General features: G+C 37.0%; 2 protein-coding genes across 2 annotated transcripts; one reads left to right on the top strand and one right to left on the bottom strand.

The window, feature by feature from the left end:
* Nucleotides 1-1374: 1374 nt before the first annotated feature.
* On the bottom strand, nucleotides 1375-4527 carry LOC123306989. Its single transcript, XM_044889190.1, has one exon. It carries the CDS (start codon nucleotides 4525-4527, stop codon nucleotides 1375-1377), a length of 3153 nt encoding a protein of 1050 aa, XP_044745125.1.
* A 7329-nt stretch (nucleotides 4528-11856) lies between these two features.
* On the top strand, nucleotides 11857-13029 carry LOC123306988. The gene has a single exon (XM_044889189.1). It carries the CDS (start codon nucleotides 11857-11859, stop codon nucleotides 13027-13029), a length of 1173 nt encoding a protein of 390 aa, XP_044745124.1.
* The last annotated feature ends 12916 nt before the right edge of the window (nucleotides 13030-25945 follow it).

Raw genomic sequence — 25945 nt, 5'->3', positions numbered from 1 at the left:
TAGGAAGAATGGCAAACCTACCAGAGTAGCTGTTAGTCGGTGACAGAGTTCGCTGTTATCTAGGGTGGTAGCGATAACGAAGTAGTCAAAATCAAATTATGTACTAGTTTATTGACACCTTCGGAAACTGATTATATGTACAAGGGAGATACGTGTAGGTTTGAAATATGAGCGAATCTATCAGCAAACATACATTCGGGAAATTCTATCCGGTCACGAGCACTTTATAAAGTTTATACCGGGTACAGTGAAAAATCAAAGATTGTTCAATAAAATGCGCCAACCAGAACTGACGAACTGAATACTAAGGATGACCTCGCGAAGTGAAATGACTTGGTATCGGAATGTAATTAATTGTATTTCTCCAATGAAAAGAAACACAACCAGGGTGGATCTATTCGACACTTGTATTCGCCACCCCAAGGGCTATAACGCTCCATGACTGATAGCGAAGAAAAGGTCTATTTTTAGCGCAACTACGGGATTTCACTGACGAAGAGCGGTATCTCTTAATCTCTACCCCAAGGGCTTACGAGCCATGACTGATAGAAAAGAAGAGATTTCGGATTCAACACGCGGAACGCGGACAGGGGGGTTAACGGGACTTTCCCTTCAGTACCCCAAGGGCTTACGCGCCATGACTGATAGCGAAGGGAAAAGTCAGATTCGCGAAGCAGGGTAAAGTACGATAAAATATAACAGCAAGCGATACAGTACAGCAGTGTCAAAGAAGTAACTGGTGTAGGTCTAATTAAGAAACTGAACGGTATAGACGGGGACCTGCCTCCTTTATTTCAGGCACTCGCGGAAAAGAAACGAAAAACTAAAAATTAATTCCTAATAGCACTAATACTCGCAACACAAAATTATTTTTAAAATTGTTCGCAGAAAGGTACGGAGCGTAAAAGAGTCAAAGTGAAAGAGCAGAAATAAAAAAAAAGAGGACTGAAGTAACAGAGAATCAAAGGTCAAAAGTGACCGTTGCGGGGAAAAACCTGCTTTTATAGGCAAATCCCCCCACACGCTGAAAATCTGAAAATTTCAGAATGCAACAAAAATGAAAAAAGTCGTCAGCTCCGGTCTATCGAAATCAGACATCAGAAAAACGTCGAAATCTTCAACGGCATGCAAGAAAAACAACGTTGAACACAGATAAACGGTTTTTTACATTTACTCTGTGTTAAGTCGTCTCACAGTAAATAAAATTCCGATGTATCTCAAACTTGTCTTTTTTTTATAGTCACTTCACATTGACATTAATTACAACTATTGTCATCAAGGGACCTACTATTATTTTTCAAACAAATTTCTAAGGGTGTGATAAATATATAAATTCAATAAAACATAACATTTCTCCCCGCCGTGGCAGAAGTATCATCTTTGTCCACTATCTTCGATATCTAATCTACATAACTTAGTAACAGGTCGTTTATAAGAACCATTCGCTGTTTTCACTTGAACGACTCTAATTTTTCCATCGGGGCCCGGAAAAATCTTCTCAATTAATCCGAGTTTCCAGGATTTTCTAGGAGCGGTATCATCTATAACTATAACTACATCATGTAGCTTCATAGGTCTGCCATCGTTCCTCCACTTCGTTCTTTTGGTCAAAGTCGGTAGATATTCCCTCGTCCATCTTTTCCAGAACGAGTTTCTTAATTCTTGAGCTCGTCTCCATTGTCCCCTTAAATTTCCATTTTCAGATTCGAAAGCTGTCGAATAATTTGTAGCATCCAAAAGAAAATGGTTTGGTGTTAAGGCCTCCAAGTCATCAGGATCAACAGATACTTTCGTGATTGGTCTAGAGTTCACAATTTTTTCGCATTCTGCAAATAAGGTAAGGAGTAGCTCGTCCTTCAATATCTGATTATTTAGAATAACATGAAATGTAGTTTTCACTGAACGCACTAGTCTCTCCCATGCACCGCCCATATGGGGAGAAGCAGGTGGAATGAATTTCCATTCAATATTTCTCACTAACATTTCTCGTTTCAAATTCTCCTTATCCATTTCTTTTACAGCTTTCTTCAGTTCCTCAGAGGATCCTCTAAAATTAGTTCCATTATCGGAATAAATTTGCAGAGGTTGTCCTCTTCTTGCTATCATTCGTCTCACTGCCATTAGCGTTGACTCCGTTGATAACGAGTGTGCTACTTCAAGATGTACAGCTCTTATCGATAAACAGGTGAAAATAACTCCCCATCTTTTCTCGCGTCGACGTCCAACTGTTACATACAGGGGTCCGAAATAATCAATTCCTGTGTATGTGAATGCATGAGCTGGTGGAGTCAATCTGAATGTCGGAAGTTGGCCCATTTGTGGAATTGCAGGTTTAGCTTTTAAAATTCGGCATTTTTTACATTCTGCAAATGTGGTCTTCACGGCTGATCTACCATCAATAATCCAAAATTTTTGTCTAGCAGTATTCAATACAGTTTCGATACCTTGATGAGCACATTGTTCATGGTAATGATGCAGTAGTAATTTAGTCAACCTATGTTTAGATGGCAATATTATGGGTCTTCTGGTTGTCATTTCCATTTGTGTGGCCAAGTCAGTCCGTCCACTCACTACCAAAACTCCATTTTTATCCATGACCGGTGAAAGTTGTTTTAGTCTACTCTGATTCTTCAAGCACATGCTTTTCTTTAAGAAAGAGATTTCTTCTGGAAAACTCTCCAGTTGGCATTGCTTGATTAATCTGATTTCAGCTTCTTCAAGGTCTGAAATGGTAATTTCTGCTATAATTTGACTATTTTTGGAACGAAGTTTTGAAATCAACAATTTAGCGACTACCAGCACCCAGGCCGTGGCTCTTATCAACCTCATCCATTTGGAAAAACGGTTTATATCCGGTAAACAGGAATCATTTTCTAGAATAGTGGCCAAAAATTCTATCGGTTGAATATCTTCTTCATCTTCAGAATTTTTCAAAATTCCCCCACAGTCAGTTTTCTTGATCGGCCATGTCATTTCATCGTGGAGTTGTAGAAATTCTGGTCCATTATGCCAACGATTGAAATCCAAATTATTTCCATCATCAAAATAGGTTCTTGTGGCATTGTCGGCAGCATTTGACTTGGATGGAACCCAATGCCAATCAAAACTGTCTGTTGACTCTTGAATTTCACCTACGCGATGAGATTCAAATTGTCCCAGTTTACTCCCATCGTTTTTGATCCAGTGAAGTACTGTTGTTGAATCAGTCCATAGGTACGTTTTGTCAATTTTGATTTCTAACGTTTTGATCAGCATTTTCTTGAGTCTTGCTCCCATTAGAGCGGCTTGAAGTTCGAGTCTCGGAATTGAAATCGGTTTGTTCGGTGCCACCCTAGCTCTAGCAAAAATTAAAGATACATCGATTGATGTCTGGGCGATCATTCGTAGGTAAGCTACAGAAGCGTACGCCCTTTTGCTCGCATCACAGAATATATGTAATTCTACTCTTTCAGCCTTAGAAATACTCGTTGAATAGCACCTAGGTATAGAAATATTTGTAATTTTTTGAAGATCCAAAAGCCATAATTTCCATGTCCTATATTGTTCATGTTCGACTGAATCATCCCAACCAATTCCGGATTTCCATATATCTTGAATGAGGATTCTTCCTCGTACTGTCAAATTAGCAATAAGTCCTAATGGGTCGAAAATGGACATCACTATTTTCAGAATTTGTCTTTTCGTTGTGCCATTTCTGGTTTCGACCTCAAAAATGTTGGATTTCAGTTTAAAACAGAAGCTATCTAATTTTGAATCCCAGGAAAGTCCTAAAATTCGTTGTATCGACCTATCAGAGTCCATGTCAAGATCTTTGCATATAAAATCTTCTTGTGTAGAAAGAGCATCCATAACATCTTTAGAGTTTGATGTCCAGTCAACTAATTCAAATCCACCCAAATTTTGAATACGTTTCACTTCAAAAATCTTTTCTAAGGCTTCGTCTACAGTGTCAGTGCAGTCTAAATAATCATCGACATAGTGTTTCATCTCAATAGCGTCCAAAATATCTTGTCTTTGGGTTAGTTGTCGGGCATTCAAATTCTTAACGAATTGTGCGCAAGTAGGAGAACAGGTAGCACCAAATGTCATGACTTGCATTTCGTAAACATCGTGTGGTTTTTGGGTATTTCCTTCTCTCCAGAGAAATCTTTGGGAGCATTGATCCGAAGTAATGATCTTGACTTGATGGAACATCTCACGAACATCACTGCAGAAGGCGATCTTTCGTTGTCTAAACTTTATCAATACTTCCACCAATGGTTGTAAGAGGTCTGGTCCAGCAAGTAAATTTTCATTTAGGGAAGTCCCACACGACTTTGAAGCAGCATCGAAAACAAGTCGTAGCTTGGCTGGTTTATTCGGATTTATTACTCCAAAATGAGGTAAGTACCAGCAACGAGGACCTTCTTCAGATGCTTCTTCAGCTGACAGCTTCCTGGCATATCCTTTCTTTAAGTAACTTTCAATTTTCTCACAGTATCTTCTCTTGAAATTTTCATCTTTGTGCATCTGTTTTTCCACACACATAAGTCTTCGAACGGCTACATTTTTACTTTCAGGCAAGTGAATATCGTTCTCCCTCCAGAGCAGTCCTATTTCAAATCGGTCACCGATTCGTTATGCAGTTTTTTGCATTATATCAAGCGCCCTGCTGTCTTTTTTGTTGGATTTTATAGCTACTTGAACTCCAAAGGCTTCAGTACTAAAAGAGTGTTTCACCATCTTGTGGAGCTCGTCGTCAGCAACAGTTTCACAATGACAAATATGAAAGGAATGAAAAATTCTCTTATTGCCATGATGATTGTCCACATCACCGTGTAAAATCCAACCGAGATTGGTTTTTGTTGCAAGTGGAGAATTTTCTGGACCCTGAATAACTCTTCTGGCCACTGTGAGTCGGATGTTATCTTGGCCTAAAAGAATCATCGGACGTCCTTGAATTTCATTGAAAGGAATGCCTTGTAAGTGAGGATATTTCTTCCAGTCTGTTTCCTTAATGACTTGAATAGGTAAAGATAGATTTTCCACAGACCTCACATTTTTCATGGTGAATCTCTTGGCATTTTCATGGATTCCCGATATATCAAGGTCTAGGCGATGAGAATCTTCGTAGCACGATGTCATATTATTCGTCCATTGTATACAAAGAGATTCCACATTCCCTTCTATTCTGATTCGACAAGATGTCGTCGAATAAGAAGGTTGTGTCGAGCGAGTCTCTTCATTTGTTAATTCCCGAATGTCCTACTTGCAAGAGAACAATTGTCAAAAGTTCTATAAAATGTAAAAATTGTAACAAATTCTACCATCCTGGATGTGCTAATAAAATTAAAAAGTGCTGTGATTGCGATTTACCATCTACCGCTGATTATAATGCCGGTAATATTTCACCGATGGCTGACATTGTGGATAAAAACAACATAATATCTAGTGAGTCTACCCAACAGGACCTCCTAATGAAGATTATCTACGAGTTAGAAGCAAAAAACGCATTGCTGATGGAGAATAATTCACTTCTGAGATTCAAAATTTCAACACTTGAAAGTGAAATTCTGAAGAAAAATGCCGAAATTGATAAATTTGTGGAAAAAACGGCGAATAAAAACATAAACAAGCCATCTCAGGCGAGGTGTGGTGAGTCAGGTTCCGATAATAATATGATAACCGATCGTCCTGGCTGTTCGAATGCTACCCCCCATTTATATGTTGCGGATGCGAAAACATCAACAAATATAAATATGATACCAATCATTAAAGATCCGAAATCAAAACAGAATGTTTCGAATAAATCGGTTGTGGCGGTGGACAATCAGATAGGGGATCATCGAAGCAAGCAAAATTTTGATACTCAGAAAACAAAACATAATGATGAGTGGAATGTCGTTTCTCATAAGAGATCGGTTAGAAAACGTAATAAAACGTTAGCTGTTGGAAGTTGTACAGAAAATGTGGCCGTTGAGGGCATAGGGAAGCTCAGCATATTCCACGTTTCGAATTTAAAACCTGAAACAACGGATAAAGATCTAAAAGAATTTCTAATTAAGAAGTTCTCTTCCGTGCAGTGTGAAAAAATTATCTCTAGATATCCTGAGAGTTATTCATCTTTTAAGGTTATTATTCCAAGTACCGAATATGAAAAAGCATTGGATGGATCAAATTGGCCAAATAACGCTAATATACACCGTTTTTTTCACCGCAGAACGAAGAACCGTCCAACGGACTAAATCCTAGTAAAGTTGATAAATTGCGACTTCTACAGCTAAACGCCCAATGTATATCAAATAAATTAGATAATATGGAATTACTTCTGGATGAGAATGATCCCGATGTATTGAGTGTTGTTGAACATTGGTGCAGTGCCGAGAGCGTGAAATCAATGACTCTACCTGGTTATATGTTAGCTGACTATTATTGCCGCCCTATTCGTGCACATGGGGGCTCGATGATATATCTTAAAGCTGGCATGAAATCGAAAAGTTTGTGCGTGTCTCAATTTTCCGAGGAGATGCATTGTGAAATGTGCGGAATTATTGTGGTGACCAGCGTGCTCCGAATAGGCATTATAGGTGTTTATCGGCCGTGCTCCGGTAATTTCAAAGTTTTTCTGGACAGACTATCAGATGCCCTCAGCTACTGTTCAAGTCTTGTTGAAGTTATCTTTGTTTGTGGTGATCTGAACGTTGATTTCCTGGATATTCAGAGTACTAGCCGTAAGCAATTTGTTGATTTGATGGATTGTTTTGATTTAAAGATTTCGTCGCAAGATCCTACGCGAGTATTCACTGACAACACTGGTCATACATCTATTTCAAAAGTAGACTATGTTTTAACAAGTGCAGACATATCTGGCTCCAATGTTAAAGTTTTTGAGCCTCTTTTGAGTGACCACCGTGCTATCTTGGTGGAATTTAATTGCATACTTCAAGTCAATACACAGGGTGGTTCGAAGATGATCAGAAACTTGAGTCAACAAAATCTCAACAATTTTGTATATCATATCTCAATTTATGATTTTCATGCCATTTATAACATCATTGATGTTGATGAATGTTTTCAAGCATTCGTTGATGCCATTCATAGTACTTTTGTGTCATGTTGTCCGATGGTAAAATTGCCCATTAACGCTCACAAATTAAATAGTTGGATCACTACGGAAGTGGTTCTAGCGAAACGTCAACTAATGGATTTGCATTGGTTACACTCAAATGTAAAGTGCCAGAACACATATTTTTTATACAAGAAGGCCAAATGCGAATATAATTCGTTAATCAAAAATACCAAATTAAAATTTCATAATGAGCTTATTAATAGATCGGATAATAAGAACAAAACGGTATGGTCCATAGTAAATAATTTGACTGGCCGAAAGGACAGAAATAATAAATGTATTGAGCTTCTTGTTGATGGTATCCTACACAGTGATACTGTGGAATTAACAAAAATTTTTGCCAACTTCTTTTCAACGGTAACAGAGAAAACCTTACATACCTACTATGAGAATTCTTTATCTCCCTTTTGCACTTTGTCACCAATGTTGAACCCAACTTTTTTTTTTCATCCTGTAATTGAGTGCGAGGTGGCTGATGTAATTCAGTTGTTGAAGAGTAATAAGTGCGCAGGAGCTGATTGTATATCTGCTAGGATTCTGAAGCTGATAAGCTCTGAGATTTGTAAACATTTTGCTCATTGTATTAATGTTTCTGTAAGTTCTGGAATCTTTCCCACTATTTTGAAAAAAGCTCTAGTTGTTCCAATATTCAAGAAAAACGATCCTCATAACATCACTAATTATAGACCGATATCTATCTTGAGCATATTTTCTAAAGTATTTGAGAGAGTCGTGTTCAACCGAATGGTTGGGTATCTTGATAGGTACAATATACTTGATGATGCTCAACACGGTTTTAGATCGGGTCGCTCAACAGAGACAGCTGCAGTTTCCTTTGTTGATTATGTTTATGAATGCCTCGACAATGGCCTACATGTAGCAGGTTTATTTTTTGACCTGTCGCGGGCATTCGATAGTTTATCACTTAAGTTCATACTCGACAAATGCTACAACTTGGGTTTTCGAGGTGTTTTTTCGGATTGGCTACGGAGCTATCTTGAGGGTAGATCAATTTTTGTTAGAGTTGGTAGCTGCGTATCTGACGAAAATTATCTGAGTCTTGGAGTACCACAAGGATCGGTCCTTGGGCCTCTTATTTTTCTGCTCTTCATCAATGATCTCCCCGTTAATTTAAGAGCAATGTTCCTGAATGTGCTCACGTGTAGAGGCTTTTCGTCGCTAATAAGGAACTTTATGATGAGTCTGTTTGCTGATGATGTTTCGGTAGTGGTTTCAGCCCTAACATTCGATGAGCTTCAGGCTCTATGTCAGCTATTAATAGAAAGTTTCGTAACCTGGTGTCATAAAAATAACTTAATGATAAACATAAATAAAACCGAATGTATTTACTTTACAATCGGGCAAAGTGATCGTATTCTGGTGCTTGACAAATTAAATAATGTTATTTTGTCTAAGAATGATACTAAATTTCTTGGCATTCACCTCGACAACCACTTGAAATGGGGCTTGCACGTAGAGTCCGTATGCAAAAAGTTGAACAGTTCGTACTATGCCATAAATAGGGTTAAAAACTTACTTCCGCTAGAGTCACTCATAAACATCTACTACAGTTTGGCTTATAGCCACTTATCGTACAACATTCTGCTATGGGGGAACTGTTCGGACGTTGGAAGAGCTTTTATATTACAGAAGCGTATCTTGCGATTGATATTCAGTATACCTTCACGTTCATCCTGTAGACCCATATTTACAGAGCATAGAATACTAACCTTACCTTCCATTTTTATTTTCAAATGTCTTCTGCACGTGAAAGAAAATGAGGAAAATATTGTTCGGTTGTCTAGTTTTCATAACTATGGTACCAGAGGTGAAAGAACTCTATTTGTCCCTAAGCATAGAACAACTAAGTTTGAGATGTCTCCTTCCTATCAATGTATTAGACTTTATAATCACTTGCCTCATAGTGTTCGATCTCTCGATTCCAGAAATTTTAGAAAAACTGTTAAGAACTTAATGCTGAACAAATGTTATTATACAGTAAATGAATACCTTAATGATGTTATATTGTAATGTATTGTAATTGCTAATGTAATTTCTATTTCCCACCTTATGACTTGTCCTATACATTATAAATGTCTCAAAGGATCAATAAACGTTATTATTATTATTATTATTATTATTATTTCCAGGTGGTCAACAATGGATTTGTCTATGAGAGTCACAGTCGAAGCTTCATCACAGAGTGCAATGGTTTCCAGAAAATCATTTTTTCCATACAATCTCACCTTGATCATCCGCAAAAGAATATTTGCCGCACCTTGTCCCACAGCAAGAACGTTTTCCTTTCTGAGATCTTCCGTCTGGGTAGACTGTGTGTATTCGAAATTTTGTTGTGATTGATCTTTATGAAGGAGCTTATGATGAGATCGTTTGCAGTTGTTGATACCACATTGACGTTTGGATCTGCATTTCATTGTCTGGTGATTGTTTTTCAGGCATGAGAAACATAATTTTCTTCTGGTCACAGTCTCCCATCTGGTCTCAACATCGTCTTGATTTATTTTTGAACAATTCTGGATATAATGTCCTTTTTCTCGACAATACGTACACAATTTGTCAGTTTTTTTGCTATCAGCTGTCGTCAGAGTAGTCTCATATCGTTTTGTCGAAGAATATACGAATGGCTTCGGTCTGGGCTCCGTTTTATTCATTGTTGAAGAACTCGGTCTACTCACGTAACATGCTGCTGCTGCTATGTCTGAAATCCAATCTGAGAGATCACTGAGGTCAACAGTACCATGTTTTTTCATAACTTCCTCCCCCCAGCGAAGTTTAATCATATCTGGAAGCTTTTGACTTAACATTGGTCCTTCGAGACGTTTGAATTAGTTCTTGGATAGATATAGACCCAAAGACAGTTATGGACAAAAATTCGGAAGAAAATAATACAACAAGACGTAATGCAGGTATCAACAGTAGACTTGCCGATTGTTACCTATGGCCACCAGAATTTGGTTCGTCAAAAAGGAAGTCCGTCAGTGGAATGTCAAAGATTTCAGAAGAGTGTCATTCAAAACTGAATCAAATGGAAGGAAAAGATGCAGTTCTAGAAGTAGATGAAGAGGACAACATAACCAAAAATCACTCGATTCATCGAGAAGTTCTTCCATCTGCGGACGACAAACAAGAGACTGCATCTGTTCGTTCAGTATGTTCTAGACAATCGAACTCAAGTAGTGTTGAATTACAAAGACGAAAGCATGCTGTTGAAGTTGCAAAAATCAAACAAGCTATAGAAATGAAGAAACTAGAAGATAAATTACAATTGTTAGAGCTAGAGCAGAAAGTGTTTCAGACCCAGGTTTCAGATGACGTGGAAAGATCTTCGGTTAGATCATTGCATAGTTCCAGAAGTCAAAGACAAAATGTTCCAGACAATACTCCCAGACGGAAAATGGATCTAGTAGAAGAAGCTCCAAGACTGACAATACCAGATAAGAGACCCACGCGTTCTCCAGAACCATCCGACATCGAACGATTATGCCATACCATAAGTGAAGCTGTGAAATCAGTAGGTAGTGCTCCAAGACGAGATCGATTTATTGCACGCCAAGTTGTGGAGAAAGACATTCTTCACTTTGACGGTAACCCTGAAGAGTGGCCAGTATTCATCACACAATTCAGAAAAATTGCCTCATTGTGTGAATATTATTCTGAGGAAATGATGATAAAATTGCACAAATGTTTAAAAGGTGAGGCCAAACTAGCCGTATCGGGCATGATGATTTCACCTGATAACGTTGATTCAGTGCTGAAGATATTAGAAATGAGGTTCGGACGTCCTGATCTGATAATCGATGGACTTATATCAAAGGTTAAAGCTGTGACACCGATCAGAGAACATAATATAGAGAGTTTGATCAAATTTTCAAATCATATATCTTGTTTAGTCGCAACAATCAAATCCTTGGGTTATAACGAACATCTTCAGAATCCTACCTTGGTTCGAGACATCGTACAAAAGCAATGTTAAGTCGTCTCACAGTAAATAAAATTCCGATGTATCTCAAACTTGTCTTTTTTTATAGTCACTTCACATTGACATTAATTACAACTATTGTCATCAAGGGACCTACTATTATTTTTCAAACAAATTTCTAAGGGTGTGATAAATATATAAATTCAATAAAACATAACACTCTGCCTATCGAGATGAATGTACTGAATATTTGAGAATTAAATATTTTCAAAGGCGGAAATATGAAATGAACGGAATGCACTAAAATGAACTCCAATTTTCCTCAGAAAACTGGGATTCACTACAAAATATTCATACAGATTCTCTTATAGGGGGGGGGGGAAGTTGGTCTTGTTCCAGTTTGTTTGGACTCAATTTTAATGTGCCTACATGTTTCGGCCCATGGCCATCATCAGAACACAATCTAAAAAATTCAACGATCAGTACATGTTAAAATAAATGTTGAGATGTGAAAATGAATTACTAACAGTTTATCAAGGAAACCGGTGTGCTGTCAAGGAAGGCTTCTATTATGGATAAATGAGTACGTTGTGGGTAGTTTTTCAAGACTGGGTCAAAAGTTATCATACGTAAATTTAGTTAGGAATACCCTCACAATGACAAACACACACCGAACCTAGAAAAACAAGAGGATGTAAAATGAGGAGTAACTCACAGTAAGTCCTAATTCATATTAAAAACAGTTCTTCATAAAAGCCATTCCTTCGGATGGTTAACATTCACATTCACTGTTAAAAGCAGTTTAAAAATGTCAAAACACAAGAACAAAACACGGAGAACTAACGAAAAACGCTTGGCCTACAGATTGTCTAGGGAGTTGAACAGCTTTTTGTCGGCTAACCTCAATTTCTCACCTGAATATAGTGTGAAGAACAACCTTGACCTAGTAGATAGAGTCAGAAATATAGTCCCAGTTGGCTCAATCTTGGTATCATTCGATGTCACGAATCTGTTCTTTTCGGTTCCTCAACAAACTCTCTTAATCTTGAAAGATCTTCTTTTTCGTTCTGATTTTTCTAACGAGGTGTGTGAGAGCGTTTATCAGCTCGTTTCTTTGGTGATGAGGCAGAATTTCTTCGAGTTTGATGGTCAATTTTATGAGCAACCTTACGGACTTAGTATGGGTGATTGCCTTTCGCCTCTTCTGGCTGAGATTTTCATGGCATTCTTCGAGAGAACTCTTGTCTTTACCGACGACAACTCTTTCAGACGTTATATTACGTTCTGGTATCGGTACGTTGATGACATTATTGTATGCTGGAGTGGCAACGCCCAACTTTTAGATGATTTTTTCCTCTGGCTTAACAATAGACATATCAACATCAATTTCACATTAGCATCAGAACAATATGGCCCGATCAATTTCCTTGACCTCAAATTAAAGAGAGTCGCGAACCGGATCGAATTTTCCGTATTCAGAAAAGAAACCACTACCAGTCATACCATACACGCAGATTCTTGCCATTTCACCGGGCACAAGTTGTCAGCCTTCAGAACTTACATTGACCGAGCCTTATCGTTACCATTGTCGAGAGAATGCTTCCTTGAAGAGATTGCAGTAATCAAATCCATCGCATCTGAAAACGGATTTGATCCCCACATTGTAGACCAGTTAATAAGGAAGAAAACCACCACCCCTCGTGACAACTTACCAACGAACCTGACGACACAACAAACAGACGTGAAGTATGCCAGTCTACCGTTCTTTGGACCCATATCCAACAAAGTGGCTATTGTATTGACTCGTCACGCTGACTTGAAAATAGCTTTCAAACCGACGAACACTTTAAGCCAGATTTTAATTCGGAATAAGACACCTATCCCCAAGCTTGAGAAGAGTGGAGATGAGCTGTCCCTCCGTGTACATTGGGCGAAGTGGAAGAGCAATAGGTACAAGAGATCGAGAACATCTACAAAGTAGTAAGTCTTCCTCTAATAATAAGTCGGTCTTCGGGGTACACTTGAGGGAAACCTCAAGTTTCAGTCCTGCTGATGACACGTAATTACTGCACACTTGCCCGTATGGGTTGAGACAATGTATAATGGAGGAGTTGGAAATATATAAACACTCGAGAAATGGGAGGTTCGACACGTTAAATGCTTCTTCAATAACATATTTCCCTCCTTTGTTTTCCTTGGTGGATATTTGAAAACATTGCTTCGATACATTTTGCTTTTGTTTTTCCGGCACCTCTTGTCTACATTCCGTGTCGTCGTTTTATTTTGGTGTAGTCCATTTATCCCAGATTTGTCAATTTCCCATGCGCATGCGTGCGTTTTTCGTTAGTTCTGCGTGTTTTGTTTTTGTGTTTTGACATTTTTAAACTGCTTTTAACAGTGAATGTGAATGTTAACCATCCCACAGGATGGCTTTTATGAAGAACTGTTTTTAATATGAATTAGGACTCACTGTGAGTTACTCCTCATTTTACATCCTTTTGTTTTTCTAGGTTCGGTGTGTGTTTGTCATTGTGAGGGTATTCCTAACTAAATTTACGTATGATAACTTTTCACCCAGTCTTGAAAAACTACCCACAACGTACTCATTTTTCCATAATAGAAGCCTTCCTTGACAGCACACCGGTTTCCTTGATAAACTGTTAGTAATTCATTTTTCCATCTCAACATTTATTTTAACATGTACTGATCATTGAATTTTCTAGATTGTGTTCTGATGATGGCCATGAGCCGAAACATGTAGGCACATTAAAATTGAGTCCAAACAAACTGGAATAAGACCCCCCTTCCCACCGTGATTATATCCAGTAGGATGAATTTCAGAGAATCTTAGATTCCCTTATATCTTTAATATTCTGCATGAGATAAATTGTGAAAAGAATGAAAATTATATCACATTCCCAATGAATAAGGATATAAATCTACTCGATTAGGAATATGGACAAAAAACTGTAGGTATATTTTTTGTTATAGATGACTGGTTGGAGAACTGGGGTGGATTAGGAAAACCCATTGAAAAGAAGAGGTCAAGGTATTATGGCATTCCTACAACCGAAATAATGCATATTCGAGAAGGAAAAAAAATTAAAATTCCACTTTTGAAAAATGGAAATCTACAAAAGTTTGCGGGCTTGGCGAACGGCAAAAAATACCGTGTCGTAAACACATGCCCTTTCGATGCTTTAACTCAGTGTTTCGCATCCGCACATTGTGACAGCGATCTATTTTCCTCAAACACTGAAAACTTGGAGTCCGATTGTAGTTTTTTCAAATTTCTAATTTTTTTTTGAAAAATGGGAGTAAACGGAGTACCTACAAACTCCGATGTGAGGTGCTTGAAGAAAGCAAAAAGGAAAATGAAATGATCAATGGAGTTGTTATGATTGATGTTAACTGCAACATCACTTACGTTGCCTCTCATATGGTGAAAAATTGTTCTTCTGCAATGGAGCAGTTTTTCTGCGGTTATTGTAGTATTACAATGAAAACAAAATATTCCAATTTGATCACAGTGTTTGTTGATCAACTCAAAAGGAAGGGATTTGGAATGCTCCAAGAATCAATCGATTTGATGCCTCCTTCAAATTTGAAATGTGCTAACTGTTTTACAACACTACAAATTCTAAAAATGTACGCTGATTTTTTATTAATCGATTGTGATGTTGGGAAATCGGTTCGTCTTAACGAAATCGAATTGATTTTAAAGGTTGAAAATAAAACTTATATATTACGAGGCTAATTTTGAAGCTCCCTGTGTAGCTACTGGAATCGGACACTATTATTCCTATTTTAGAAGAAATGATGGGCAATGGGAAGACTACAATGACCTGTCAAAAGAATTTAATGTAGTGAGGAATGATATAACTGTGAACCCACATTTACTTCTATACACCATTTGAATGAAGCTGATATATTTTATTGCCTACTTGAGAAGTTTATGTTATTTTGAAGTGTTATGTATCTGATTTATTGTTTATGTTGGATGTATAAAATACTACTATTATAAAGTATATTATAAAATTTTAAAAAGTTGATTTCTACGGTTCTGTGGGTGGACAAATGAAAAAATTGGGTGGACAAACATGGACCTACGATGGACAAACGACCCTGAAAGTTTGGTTCAAAAATTATCATTTGGGGGTGCCAACTTCACACTTTCCAAAATATTAAAAGGTTGATTTCTACGGTTCTGTGAGTGGACAAATGAAAAAATTGGGTGGACAAAAGTGGACTTACGTTGGACAAACGACCCTGAAATTATTGTTTCAAAATTCGCATTTGGGGGTGCCAGCTTCACATAGCTATTATAATTTATAATATATATTTATATAAAGATACCGTGTGTGGTTCTTATCGATAAGACGTGTTATTGTTGCTCTCTGATAATTTGCCTACAAAAGTGAAATTCGGCGAGAGGGAGTTTCTAAATTTGAGCCGGCGGTACTTGAGGGTGTTTTTGATACAAACTGCTCTAGATTTAAACAAAAACTGTCTGGAGGGATTTGTTTCGCGTAATTATAAACAACAATAAAATAAAAACATGCCGACAAATTGTATTAAATGTGAAAATCCGATAAGCCGTAGTAAGCCGGGAATTAAATGTTTACGGTGTGTATCAGAGATCCATTCCATATGTACCGGTTCTACGCCTGATACGGTCAGACTTGCGGAATCTGGCGGTTTCCGATGGATATGTACAGCATGTTCCGAGACGGCTGGGGATCCGGGGAGGAGCAGCATCGACCGAAAAATCGACCAAATTATGAATAATTTGGGAGTAATAAGCAAAAGACAAGAGGATTTTGTCGCTTCTTTAAACTTTTTAAAGAAGAACGTTTCGGATCTCAATGCGTCTGTAGAGTTTCTGAAGACCGAAAACATGAGCCTGAGGAGGGAACTCCATGAAGTGCAGCAGCAGGCGAAGATGAGAGATCTGGAAATAGTGGGAATACCTGAGGCAAAAAACGAGAATATTGCCAAGATCGTTCAGCAAGTTTCATCGAAGCTGAGTTTTCCTAACATCGATGCATGTCTGGAAAACGTTTACAGTTTACGTTTCATTCATCCCCAAAAGACAAAAAATCACGTCCGATAGTGGTTACTTTCAAAACGAAAACGTATAGGAACGAATTCTTGAAAGCCTATAAAAGCAATAAGAACTTGAAGACTACTGATTTCGGATTTGGCCAAGCGGAATCAAATGTTTATGTTAACGAGTCTCTTAGCACATTTAATCGGAGTCTCTTTTACACGGCCAGACAATTTGCGAGGTCCAATGGGTTTAAGTTTTGTTGGACTCAGGATTGCAGGATTTTGTTGAGAAGGGATGAAAAATCCAAAATATTTAATGTGACTTCTAGTGAACAGTTACAGAGCCTGAATTGAATATTTTCTCGTCAAACTTTCTGGAAGTAAGTAGATTCGATGGATTCTTCACTCAATATCTACTATCAGAACTGCCGTGGATTGAGAACAAAAACTCGTGATTTTTATTTGGCTTCTTTGAATGCTGACTACGATTTAATTTGTGTTACTGAATCCTGGCTCAAACCTCATGTATACAGTTCTGAAGTTGTTTGTGATAATTACAATGTATTTCGAAGAGACCGATGCGAGTCGAATAGTTCCAGAAGGGAAGGAGGTGGAGTTCTACTGGCTGTGTCGACAAGAATAAAGGCGGAAATGTTGAACGGTTTTTCTGGTGATTCTGCGATTGAGGATCTTTGGCTGAGGATAACTGTTGCTGAGGATGGTATTGACAAATTTGGCCCCCTATATTGACTTTATCACAAAAAATATGGACGATCGTATTCAAGTAGACTCGATATATGCGGACATGTCGAAGGCTTTCGATAGGGTACATCATCCTACTCTATTAGCTATTTTGGCGGATTATGGCGTGACGGGAAAATTTTTGGAGTGGATGGGGTCCTATCTCTCGGGTAGGCGGCAATTTGTAGTTGTGAATGGCGTTTCATCTGAGGATGCTGAGGTTACATCGGGGGTCATACAGGGTTCACACTTGGGTCCATACTTGTTTGAGGTGTACATAGATGGAATTTCGGATTGTTTTCTTTATGCTCTATTTGAAATGTATGCTGATGATCTCAAGATTTATAAGAATGTTCGAACTATACAAGATCTTTCACATTTACAAGAAGATTTGAATCGGCTGAGTGGGTTTTGTGCAGAAAGATATCTTGTTCTAAATCTGGAAAAATGTTTTCATATTGCGTTTACGCGAAACATCAACGTCATTAGATATCCGTTATCGCTTGAGGGGTGTACCTTAGGGACGGTTGACCATGTAAGGGATTTAGGTATTATTTTAGACTCTAAGCTTTCCTTCAGTCTCCACATTGATAATATAGTCACAAAAAGTTTCAGGATGCTTGGTTTCATCTTACGTGCAACGAAGGAATTCACAAGTATTTCAACATTGAAAACCTTATATTTTTCCCTTGTCAGAAGTAATTTAGAGTATACAACCCCTATCTGGTCACCCCATTATCACAAGTATATAGACAGGATCGAAAGAGTGCAGAAGAAGTTTGTCAAAAGTCTTGACTATAGATCCAGTCACCGCCAGCTATCGGTTCAGTATGGGGAGAATTTGAGGAAACATAATATTCTGAGTCTGCAGCAGAGAAGAGTACTTTTCGATTGTTTGTTTCTGTATCGGATTTTGAACAACTGTTTTGACTATCCTATGATAAATTTTATCACCTTCAATATTCCTCAATATTCGGATCGTCGGAAGGCGCTCTTTTATATAGCTAAGGCTTCTACAAATGGGAGATATCATTCAGTGTTTCTCAGGATCATGCGTTTCTATAATTGGCACATAAGTAACATAGACGTCTTCAACGTGAGCATGGGTTGTTTCAGAAAGTCGGTTATAGGATATCTGAAGTCATCATTTGATGAGAGTTCGCGGTGATGGGATGTTTCCTCCTTTTTCCTCTTTTTTTTTCTGGTTTCTTGGAAGTGAATAACGTATGTAGGCGAATATGTTTTCTTATTCTGAATATTTGTTCTGTTAGATGTTAAGAAACCACATACATGTTTTTTATTTATAATTAAGTTAAAAATTTGTGAACCTCTATTATTGGGTTTCCTGTTGGGGTTCCTGTTGAAATAAATAAATAAATAAATAAAAAATTTGTTATATACGTTTCGAGACATTTTTCTTTTCATACGTATATGTATACGTATACGTATAACCCTATATAAATATAAATTTTACTACTATATCTCCATTATATGTCTTATATTAGGAGTATAAATGGGTTAGAACGGTTATTTGTCGAAAATTGAAGCTTTATTGTGGAAAATTGGTTAATTTCATTTAGGGAAGTTGAGGGCAGTGGGTGAGTGAGCAGCAAATTTACGAAATAAAACAACAAAGTAATCAAAAATATGGTTTATAAATCAAATCACACAAAAATAATTCAGTTCGGAGGTAAAAATTACAAAAATCCCGAATCATAGCAGTGTCCAAATTAACGACTGCCTTCACTATATTTACTAAGAACCAGTTGATTAAACTCAGAATCATTGATATAAAAAATAGGGTCAAACTGATTTGATTTAGACATTAGTGCATGGCTAACCTTGGCTATGTCGAAAACAAGCCGTGATCCCCCTCACAGATGTCCACGGTGCCTCCCCCCCAGAAAAAAAAAGAGGAAAAGGTGGAGTAAAGATCAACTACAAAGAAAAAGGGAAGAGTAAGAGCTTTTTCGTTGTTTTTAGCTATTTCTAGATTTTTCGTATATCTTCTCCACTCAACATCTTTACCTGAGGTCACCTCAGACCTTCCCTAGGCGTCCCCCCCCCCAAAAAATGTTCATTTCCGCCTATGTATGGATCTGGAAAACCTTAATTCTAAGGAAATAAATAAAGTGCTTTACTACCCTGACCTTTCTCAGAGAATATGTTTCCTTTTTTATATATTTTATTCAAGAAATTGAAATTCATGAAAAATTATTCTTTCACCGATTTCCAAATCTACCGATTTTGCGCAGTCGTTTCTACCGAGTTCGGAGGTTTGACAACGCTGTTCTTAATATATATAGGTATACCTATTAAAAGATTGATATGTAGCATGAAATTACACACATTAATCATTTGGATGAAGCTGAAATTTTTGTAAACTGCTTTTCAAATGGATATGTGATTCTGCCTTCTCGTCATCAATTTTTTGTTGTATTACATATTGAAATTTGCGTTTTCTCGAGTTTGTTGTTGCATCGTTTATATTTGAGAATTTTTTTGTCAAAATATTGCTATTATGTTTCGTTATGTACCTACGTATTAAGACATTTTTATTTTCATATGTCTGGTTAGATATACAGGAAATAAAATTTTACTATTATCCCCATTATAGGGAATGATAGGATAATATGCCTATTTTCATAACACTATACATTTTTCTGTTAGAATTTTCGTACCTCCATATTGAAAAAGTAATACGGCTCTTCTGATATTTTTTTTTAAGTATATAATACATTCTATATTCTTTTTTCGTCTCGATGACCCAAAAAGTATTATTATTATTACAAAAGGAAAAAGAGTTTAGGCAGTATCTGAGAAAAAGAACCTTTACTTCATATAAACATTATCTGAATAATTCAGACAATAGTTTTGTGTCCCCTTAAATCAATAGTACAATTATTCTTCGATATCAAGATTAGCGCCCCAAGTCGCATATGTGTGAGCCGCTTTAGGTGATAATAAAATGACGCACTGACGACGAATCTATTGCAGAGAATGACTCGCATACCTCTCCATAGATGGCTACGCGGTATCAAAACAGATATTTTCGTGTAACTCAAAAACTACAATGGTGCTGTCAAAGATTTATACGGCACTAATTTGCACTGATGAGGCACTAAATATTTGACATAATTTCAGAATTAGTGCTTCCAACTGTTCGCTAACTTCACACTTGTTCGAAAAGCAACAGGCAGTTACTGTAAAACTGAAAATGATATCACACCGTTTTAAAAGCACTAATAGGCATTAATTAGGCACTAATTATTGCAACAAAAATTTTCACGAAATTCCAATATGTTGGTGCTGGGCGTGAAGTCAGCACCAAAGGAAATAATCTGTGATATTATGAAAACCGTTCATTTTTTTTCATTGGTTCCAAAAGCACTAATAGGCACTAATTAAGCACTAAATATAAGTATAATAATTTCATGGTAATTTGAAAATGTTGGTGTTGAACGTGAAGTCAGCACCAAGAAGTTGAATTATCAATTTCTCAAAAACTACAATGGTGCTGTCAAAGATTCATACGGCACTAATAGGCACTAAATATTTAACTTAGTTTCAGAATTAGTGCTTTCAACTTTTCGCTAACCTCACGCACCCGCATATTTGAACCTGGTAAGAATCTCGGAGAAATTATCAGTTTCTCAAAAACTACAATGTGGCTGTCAAAGATTTATACAGCACTAATAGGCACTAATTAGGCACTAAATATTTAACATAATTTCAGAATTAGTGCTTTCAACTTTTCGCTAACTTCACAGACCCCAAATATTTCCTTGCCTCATGTAATAGTAGGCGATGAGGCTTTCCGACTAGATAAACATGTAATGAAACCTCATTGTCGGAAACAAGATGTACTAGATGGTGACAAAAAGAGATTCAACTATCACCTATGTCGAGCAAGAAGGGTAACTGAAAACGTCTTCGGAGTAATGGGTTCTACATTTCGAATTTTTTCACACCCATAAATGTGAAAGCTGAGGTAGTTGACCTTATTATTTGAGTATGTTGTTGTTTACACAACTACTTGAGAGAAGAGTCATTGCGCCCTTGACTAAACTAGTAAAGCAGAAGTTACATGTGAAGTACCGGCGAATAATATGATACAATTGCCTGGAGTAGGAAGATTTGCTAATTCCGAAGGATTTTTGGTTAGAACCCAGCTCAAAGACTTCTTCAGAAATAGACGCAGGAATGAATAGGCGCCGTATTAAAATAACATTGTGCTCTGAAATCGCAAAAATAAATCGTAAAAAAATCACCTTGTTTGTTTAATATATTTGCCCATTTCCTTCCAGATTGTGTCCTTTTTCGCAACATTTTTGAACTCCTTCAGCTTCATGTCCCAAATAGTAGGGTAACGACTAACTATTTTAATCAATTTTTCGTCCTCACTTGCACTAAAACGTTTGGTTGTTTTTGCGAACTTATTTCACTACACATTATTCGCACTTTCTGTTCTCAATACGCCAGCGTACGAATGAATAGTCTGCTCTCCGAGCAGTCGTCCCGTTGCGCCGACCGTATTACGCAGCTGCAAGTTGTTATTGCGCTGTGTAGGAATACGACGCCATTTGACAGGGGCTTGACACTTCCTTACCCCCACCCCAAATACGGTTTTTAGTTCTGCAATCAAACGCTATGTGGCACTGCATACGAAAATATATATCATATTCTCCACAGAATACTGTATTCTGACATATTGGATTTGTGAACGCCAACAGTGTCAATGTCAATATGCTTTAATGCAAATTCTTGTTTACAAACGAGATCTTATACGAGAGTAAATTAAAAATACCCATTTATAGAACTCGACAGTTTTATCAGGAAATCAATTTTCTTGTAAGAAATATTTGATTCAAAGAACCACGTAATTATAACATTAATCGTTTATACTTAAACCAATCCAACCAAACCCTTTAAAAATTGTGTTAATGGAAATGAAAGTCAAACTGTGTAGTCAGTTATTAAGCCACTCCGTGGGGTCAATGATGAAGCTCATTTCTCAATGGGGTAAGTATTTTTTTCAAACATAATAATACAAAAATTTACTATTTTCCTTTTTAGAAATCAAGCATCCGCTTCAGCTTCACAGAGAGGCTATCGACACTGCTGACTTTATACTATTCTTGGATGAGTTATTTGATTCGTTGAATGTATCCAGAGCTTGGACATCCACTGCGAAACTCTTAAAGAAGACGGTTAGTATTCAAACAGAACACAATGTTGTTTGGGAGCAGGTGATACAAATTTTCAACAGTATTTCATCTTATTGCCCTCGAGAGAAAAGAACCATTGTGGTGCCCACTTTGAAGAATATAGTGACAACATTGAACGCATTCCTTTACCTTACTCAAAAACTGTTCAATGATTATCACTTTGAATATATTCTCACTGGGGCTTTCAATCAAGATTGTTTAGTAAACTTTTTTGGGTACATTAGAGCGCATGGAGTAAGGAATACTAACCCAAATGTTGAACACTTCATTTCATCATTCAAAACTTTAGTTATTAATAATTTCATGTCGGTGCATTCCTGGTGATCTAACTGTGAGGAAGATAAAACAGGGAGTCGTTGTTTAGAGACCTTGAAATCTTTCCTGCAGGAAAATATAAAATCAACATAGGTCTTTGGGCAACTAATTTTTTCTTTTCCAAATTATTCATGCATTCTAAGCTTTGGCATGCTGTTTTTGATTTCTATTGCCGACTCCCAACAAACATTGTGTCCTTTTTGGATAATGTTGAAGATTTCTGAACATATAATAATTTCAACCTCATTTCCTATGAACAATATTATTACTGTTTATTATAATTATTGTCTTACGAAGATATGTGACCCTATTGACATTTTACCTCTGCTCATATATTCATTGCCATAATTATAGCTTATGTATTTCCATATTTTTTTTTTCCTGTGCTGGGTATATCAATATATGTATATTTTTCATGACAAGTGTTATTTCTCCTTAAAATTGGCCCTAATAATCCATATTATACTATCGACGTCTAAAATACCAGTGAATGGGCTAATTTAAATTTCGCGCCATGCGATTGCAGTTTCCAGTTATACCGACATTTCTCCCGGTTAGTTGGGTGGCAACCGCATGGGGGCGCTGAAGGCGGGATAAACTGTATTTTGCATCGTAGAACGTGAGTGTCAGATCTATTCTATTCTGTAATCTGTGGCCATTTGATTGCCACTAGACCAGCCCTCAGCAATTACGTTCTACGCCGCGTAAAATGTGCGTTGCTTGGAAAACCTTGCTTAAGCGGCGGGGCTCGAGATTGTGTAGCACAAGACCCCTAGTGTTAATAATAATATATTTTAGAATAAACCTGCCACTGAGGCCATTACAAATAATTTCATTTGTGTTTATTTTATGTTGACGTTGTTAACAGTAGTGGAATCAGTGCGTGTCATTTTTTTTATGGTTAACAAGATGGTAGAAGCGAGAATGAGCGGCTGTTGCAAAAATTAGAAGTTAAAATAAAGAGAAAAGTACGAAAGTCTTTTGGATATAATCAGTAGGTTTTCCTAACACCTCCTCTGGAAGTGGTCCGTACCTAATGACTGCAAGTTTGGTTTTCTTGCGGTCATCTAACCTTGTTGTCTTCTTCTTCTCGTCTGGTCTCTTCTTGTCATCTATTTAATCTCTGCAATCTTCTTTTCGTCAGAACAATAATCTATGCCTAGCGCTCGCATCCCTCTAGATAACCGGCGGAATGTCGTGTTCGACCGTGTCCTTCTACCTGACACCTCATTATTAACGATCACCTGCCGTTCGTCTTCTGATATAACCAACATTTCTGGTGCATGTCCTCAAATCTTCCCTTTATGGAGGACATCCTATCCCGTAGATTAAATGAACAGAGAAAAGATAGCACACTCGAAAAACAAGCTTTAACGCCATTTGTTTTTACGGTTGTACAGGTATTAATTTGAAAAAAAAAATTGGAAAGGATTCTGTAGTGCACATTTCAAATTTCCTCCTAGTAATCCAGACAAACATCTGAAAAATTTCCAAAGGAAAATCAGAGAATGATTCGCATAAGCTGTTGATTGCGATATTATTTTCAATGAAAACTGAGAGCTAATACGGATCTTTTACCATTTTCAGTCTTCGTATTTTCTAGTATCTTAAAAGTAACTGCATTTTCTTGTAGTGTAGCATATGGAAGATATCTCTGAGCCCTTTTCTGTCACTTCACCCGATTATATTGAATCGAATCCTTTTCATTGCCACTATTTCACATAAAACTCGAAATGAATATTTTTCCAATGATTTTATCAGGGGGGTGAAACTCCCTCGGTAATGACGTGAACCGTGTGAACTGCTGCCATCTCTGAAAGGTCAGCGAATCAATATGAAAAAATGTTAGTTTCCTACGCTGATAATTCTGCACATAAACTTGAGTGACTTTCTAGCATAGACTAAGCTAATCTTTGATTCTGCGCTTTTGTGTGAAATTGATATGTCAAATGATCAACTTTCGATTCCAAATTTGTTTGTTCATATCATATTATTATAAGTTTTTGTTGTGAAGAAATATTGTTGTGTATCTAAATTCAGGAGCAACGAGAAAAAGTGAAAGAAGAGAGAAAAAATTGCCTGTTCTTATGGTTCCTTATAGAGTTATTGTTGGCATAATTCTTCAGAAACCGGACTAATAGGAATTCGAAGAATTAACCCTTTTTGATCACGTAAGATGTAGTACCGAAGAAGAGGTATGATTTTGTCATAAAGTGCTTGAAAGCTTTTCCAAGTTTGAGGTTTTTCAGCTCATAAAAGATGGATAAGTTTCATTTCACTGATTTTTGTTTGTTTGTCAATCTTATATTCTATAAGAACATTTCATCTAATAAATTGTATGTATGAACTCCGAGTATTATTTATTACATAGTTGTCTCCAAATAAAATAAAATAACTTTATCAAAGCGTAAAGAGCGCTCTGGACAAATTAATCGAGATTATAATGATAGTTTTTGTGTCTGAAAATATAATGTAACGATAGTTTTAGCGGCATGCAGACAGGAATTGAATTCTGATGATAATAACACGTGAATTCTGGTGATAGTGGTTTCCAGACAATGCAGATGGACGTCAGCCCGGGTAGCTCAGTTAGGAGAGTACCTGACCAGTACCTGAATCAATTCATCCAACAATAACACACAGGAAGAAATCGAAAAAATAGCTGAAAATTTCATTCTACAGAATTCACAAACCCCTAACTCAAAATTCCTCACGAACCCCTCCGAAATCAAAGCTGTAATTCATAAATTATCTAACAACAAAGCTCCTGGCATTGATCAAATCGACAACAGACTGATAAAAAATCTTTCCAAAAAAGCAATAGTACAAATAACATATATAATAAATGCCATCATTAAATTACAACATGGGCCAGAATCATGGAAGACGTCAATAGTTATTCCTGTACACAAACCAAATTAAAACAAAAAAGAACCCAATAGTTACAGACCGATCAGTCTGTTGTCGACAATAAGCAAAATAACGGAAAAAATTTTGGCAACAAGATTAACGAATATAATAGGAAAAGTGAAGATGAAGGATGATCATCAATTTGGATTCAAGGAAAAACACAGTGCAATCCAACAGATCTGCCGTATTGTTACAGATATAGTAAATAACTTCAATAAACAAAATCACACTGTCATGCTTCTCTTAGACATAGAAAAAGCATTTGACAAAGTCTGGGTTGCAGGTCTAATATACAAAATGATTAAATGGAAATTCCCCTCATTCATGATAAAAATTATCCACTCATATTTGAAAAACCGCAAAATCAAAATAAAAGTAAATGAAACTCTATCGAAAACTGTTGAATTAGAAGCGGGAATAGTTCAAGGATCCATTCTAGGACCCAAACTATTCAACATTTTCATACACGACCTCCCCGAATTTCCAGGCACACAACGTGCACTTTTCGCAGATGACACGGCCATTTACGCACATTCCGCTTGGGTGGCCGCAGCAAATGCCAAAATCCAATATCACGTAAATAAGTTATCTGAATATTACGAAAAGTGGAAAATTAAGATAAACGCAAATAAAACAGAACAAATCGTGTTTAGC

Source organism: Coccinella septempunctata, chromosome 2 (genome assembly GCF_907165205.1).
Source record: "Coccinella septempunctata chromosome 2, icCocSept1.1, whole genome shotgun sequence".
In the NCBI taxonomy this organism is placed as follows: Eukaryota; Metazoa; Arthropoda; class Insecta; order Coleoptera; family Coccinellidae; genus Coccinella; species Coccinella septempunctata.
The sequence above is the reverse complement of the archived record's forward strand: the minus strand, read 5'-3'. Positions and strand labels throughout refer to the sequence as shown.

Excerpts from the sequence above, each read along its gene's own strand:
- LOC123306989 (XM_044889190.1), bottom strand. The coding sequence starts at position 4,527 with ATGTGTGTGGAAAAACAGATGCACAAAGATGAAAATTTCAAGAGAAGA.
- LOC123306988 (XM_044889189.1), top strand. The coding sequence starts at position 11,857 with ATGTCAAAACACAAGAACAAAACACGGAGAACTAACGAAAAACGCTTG.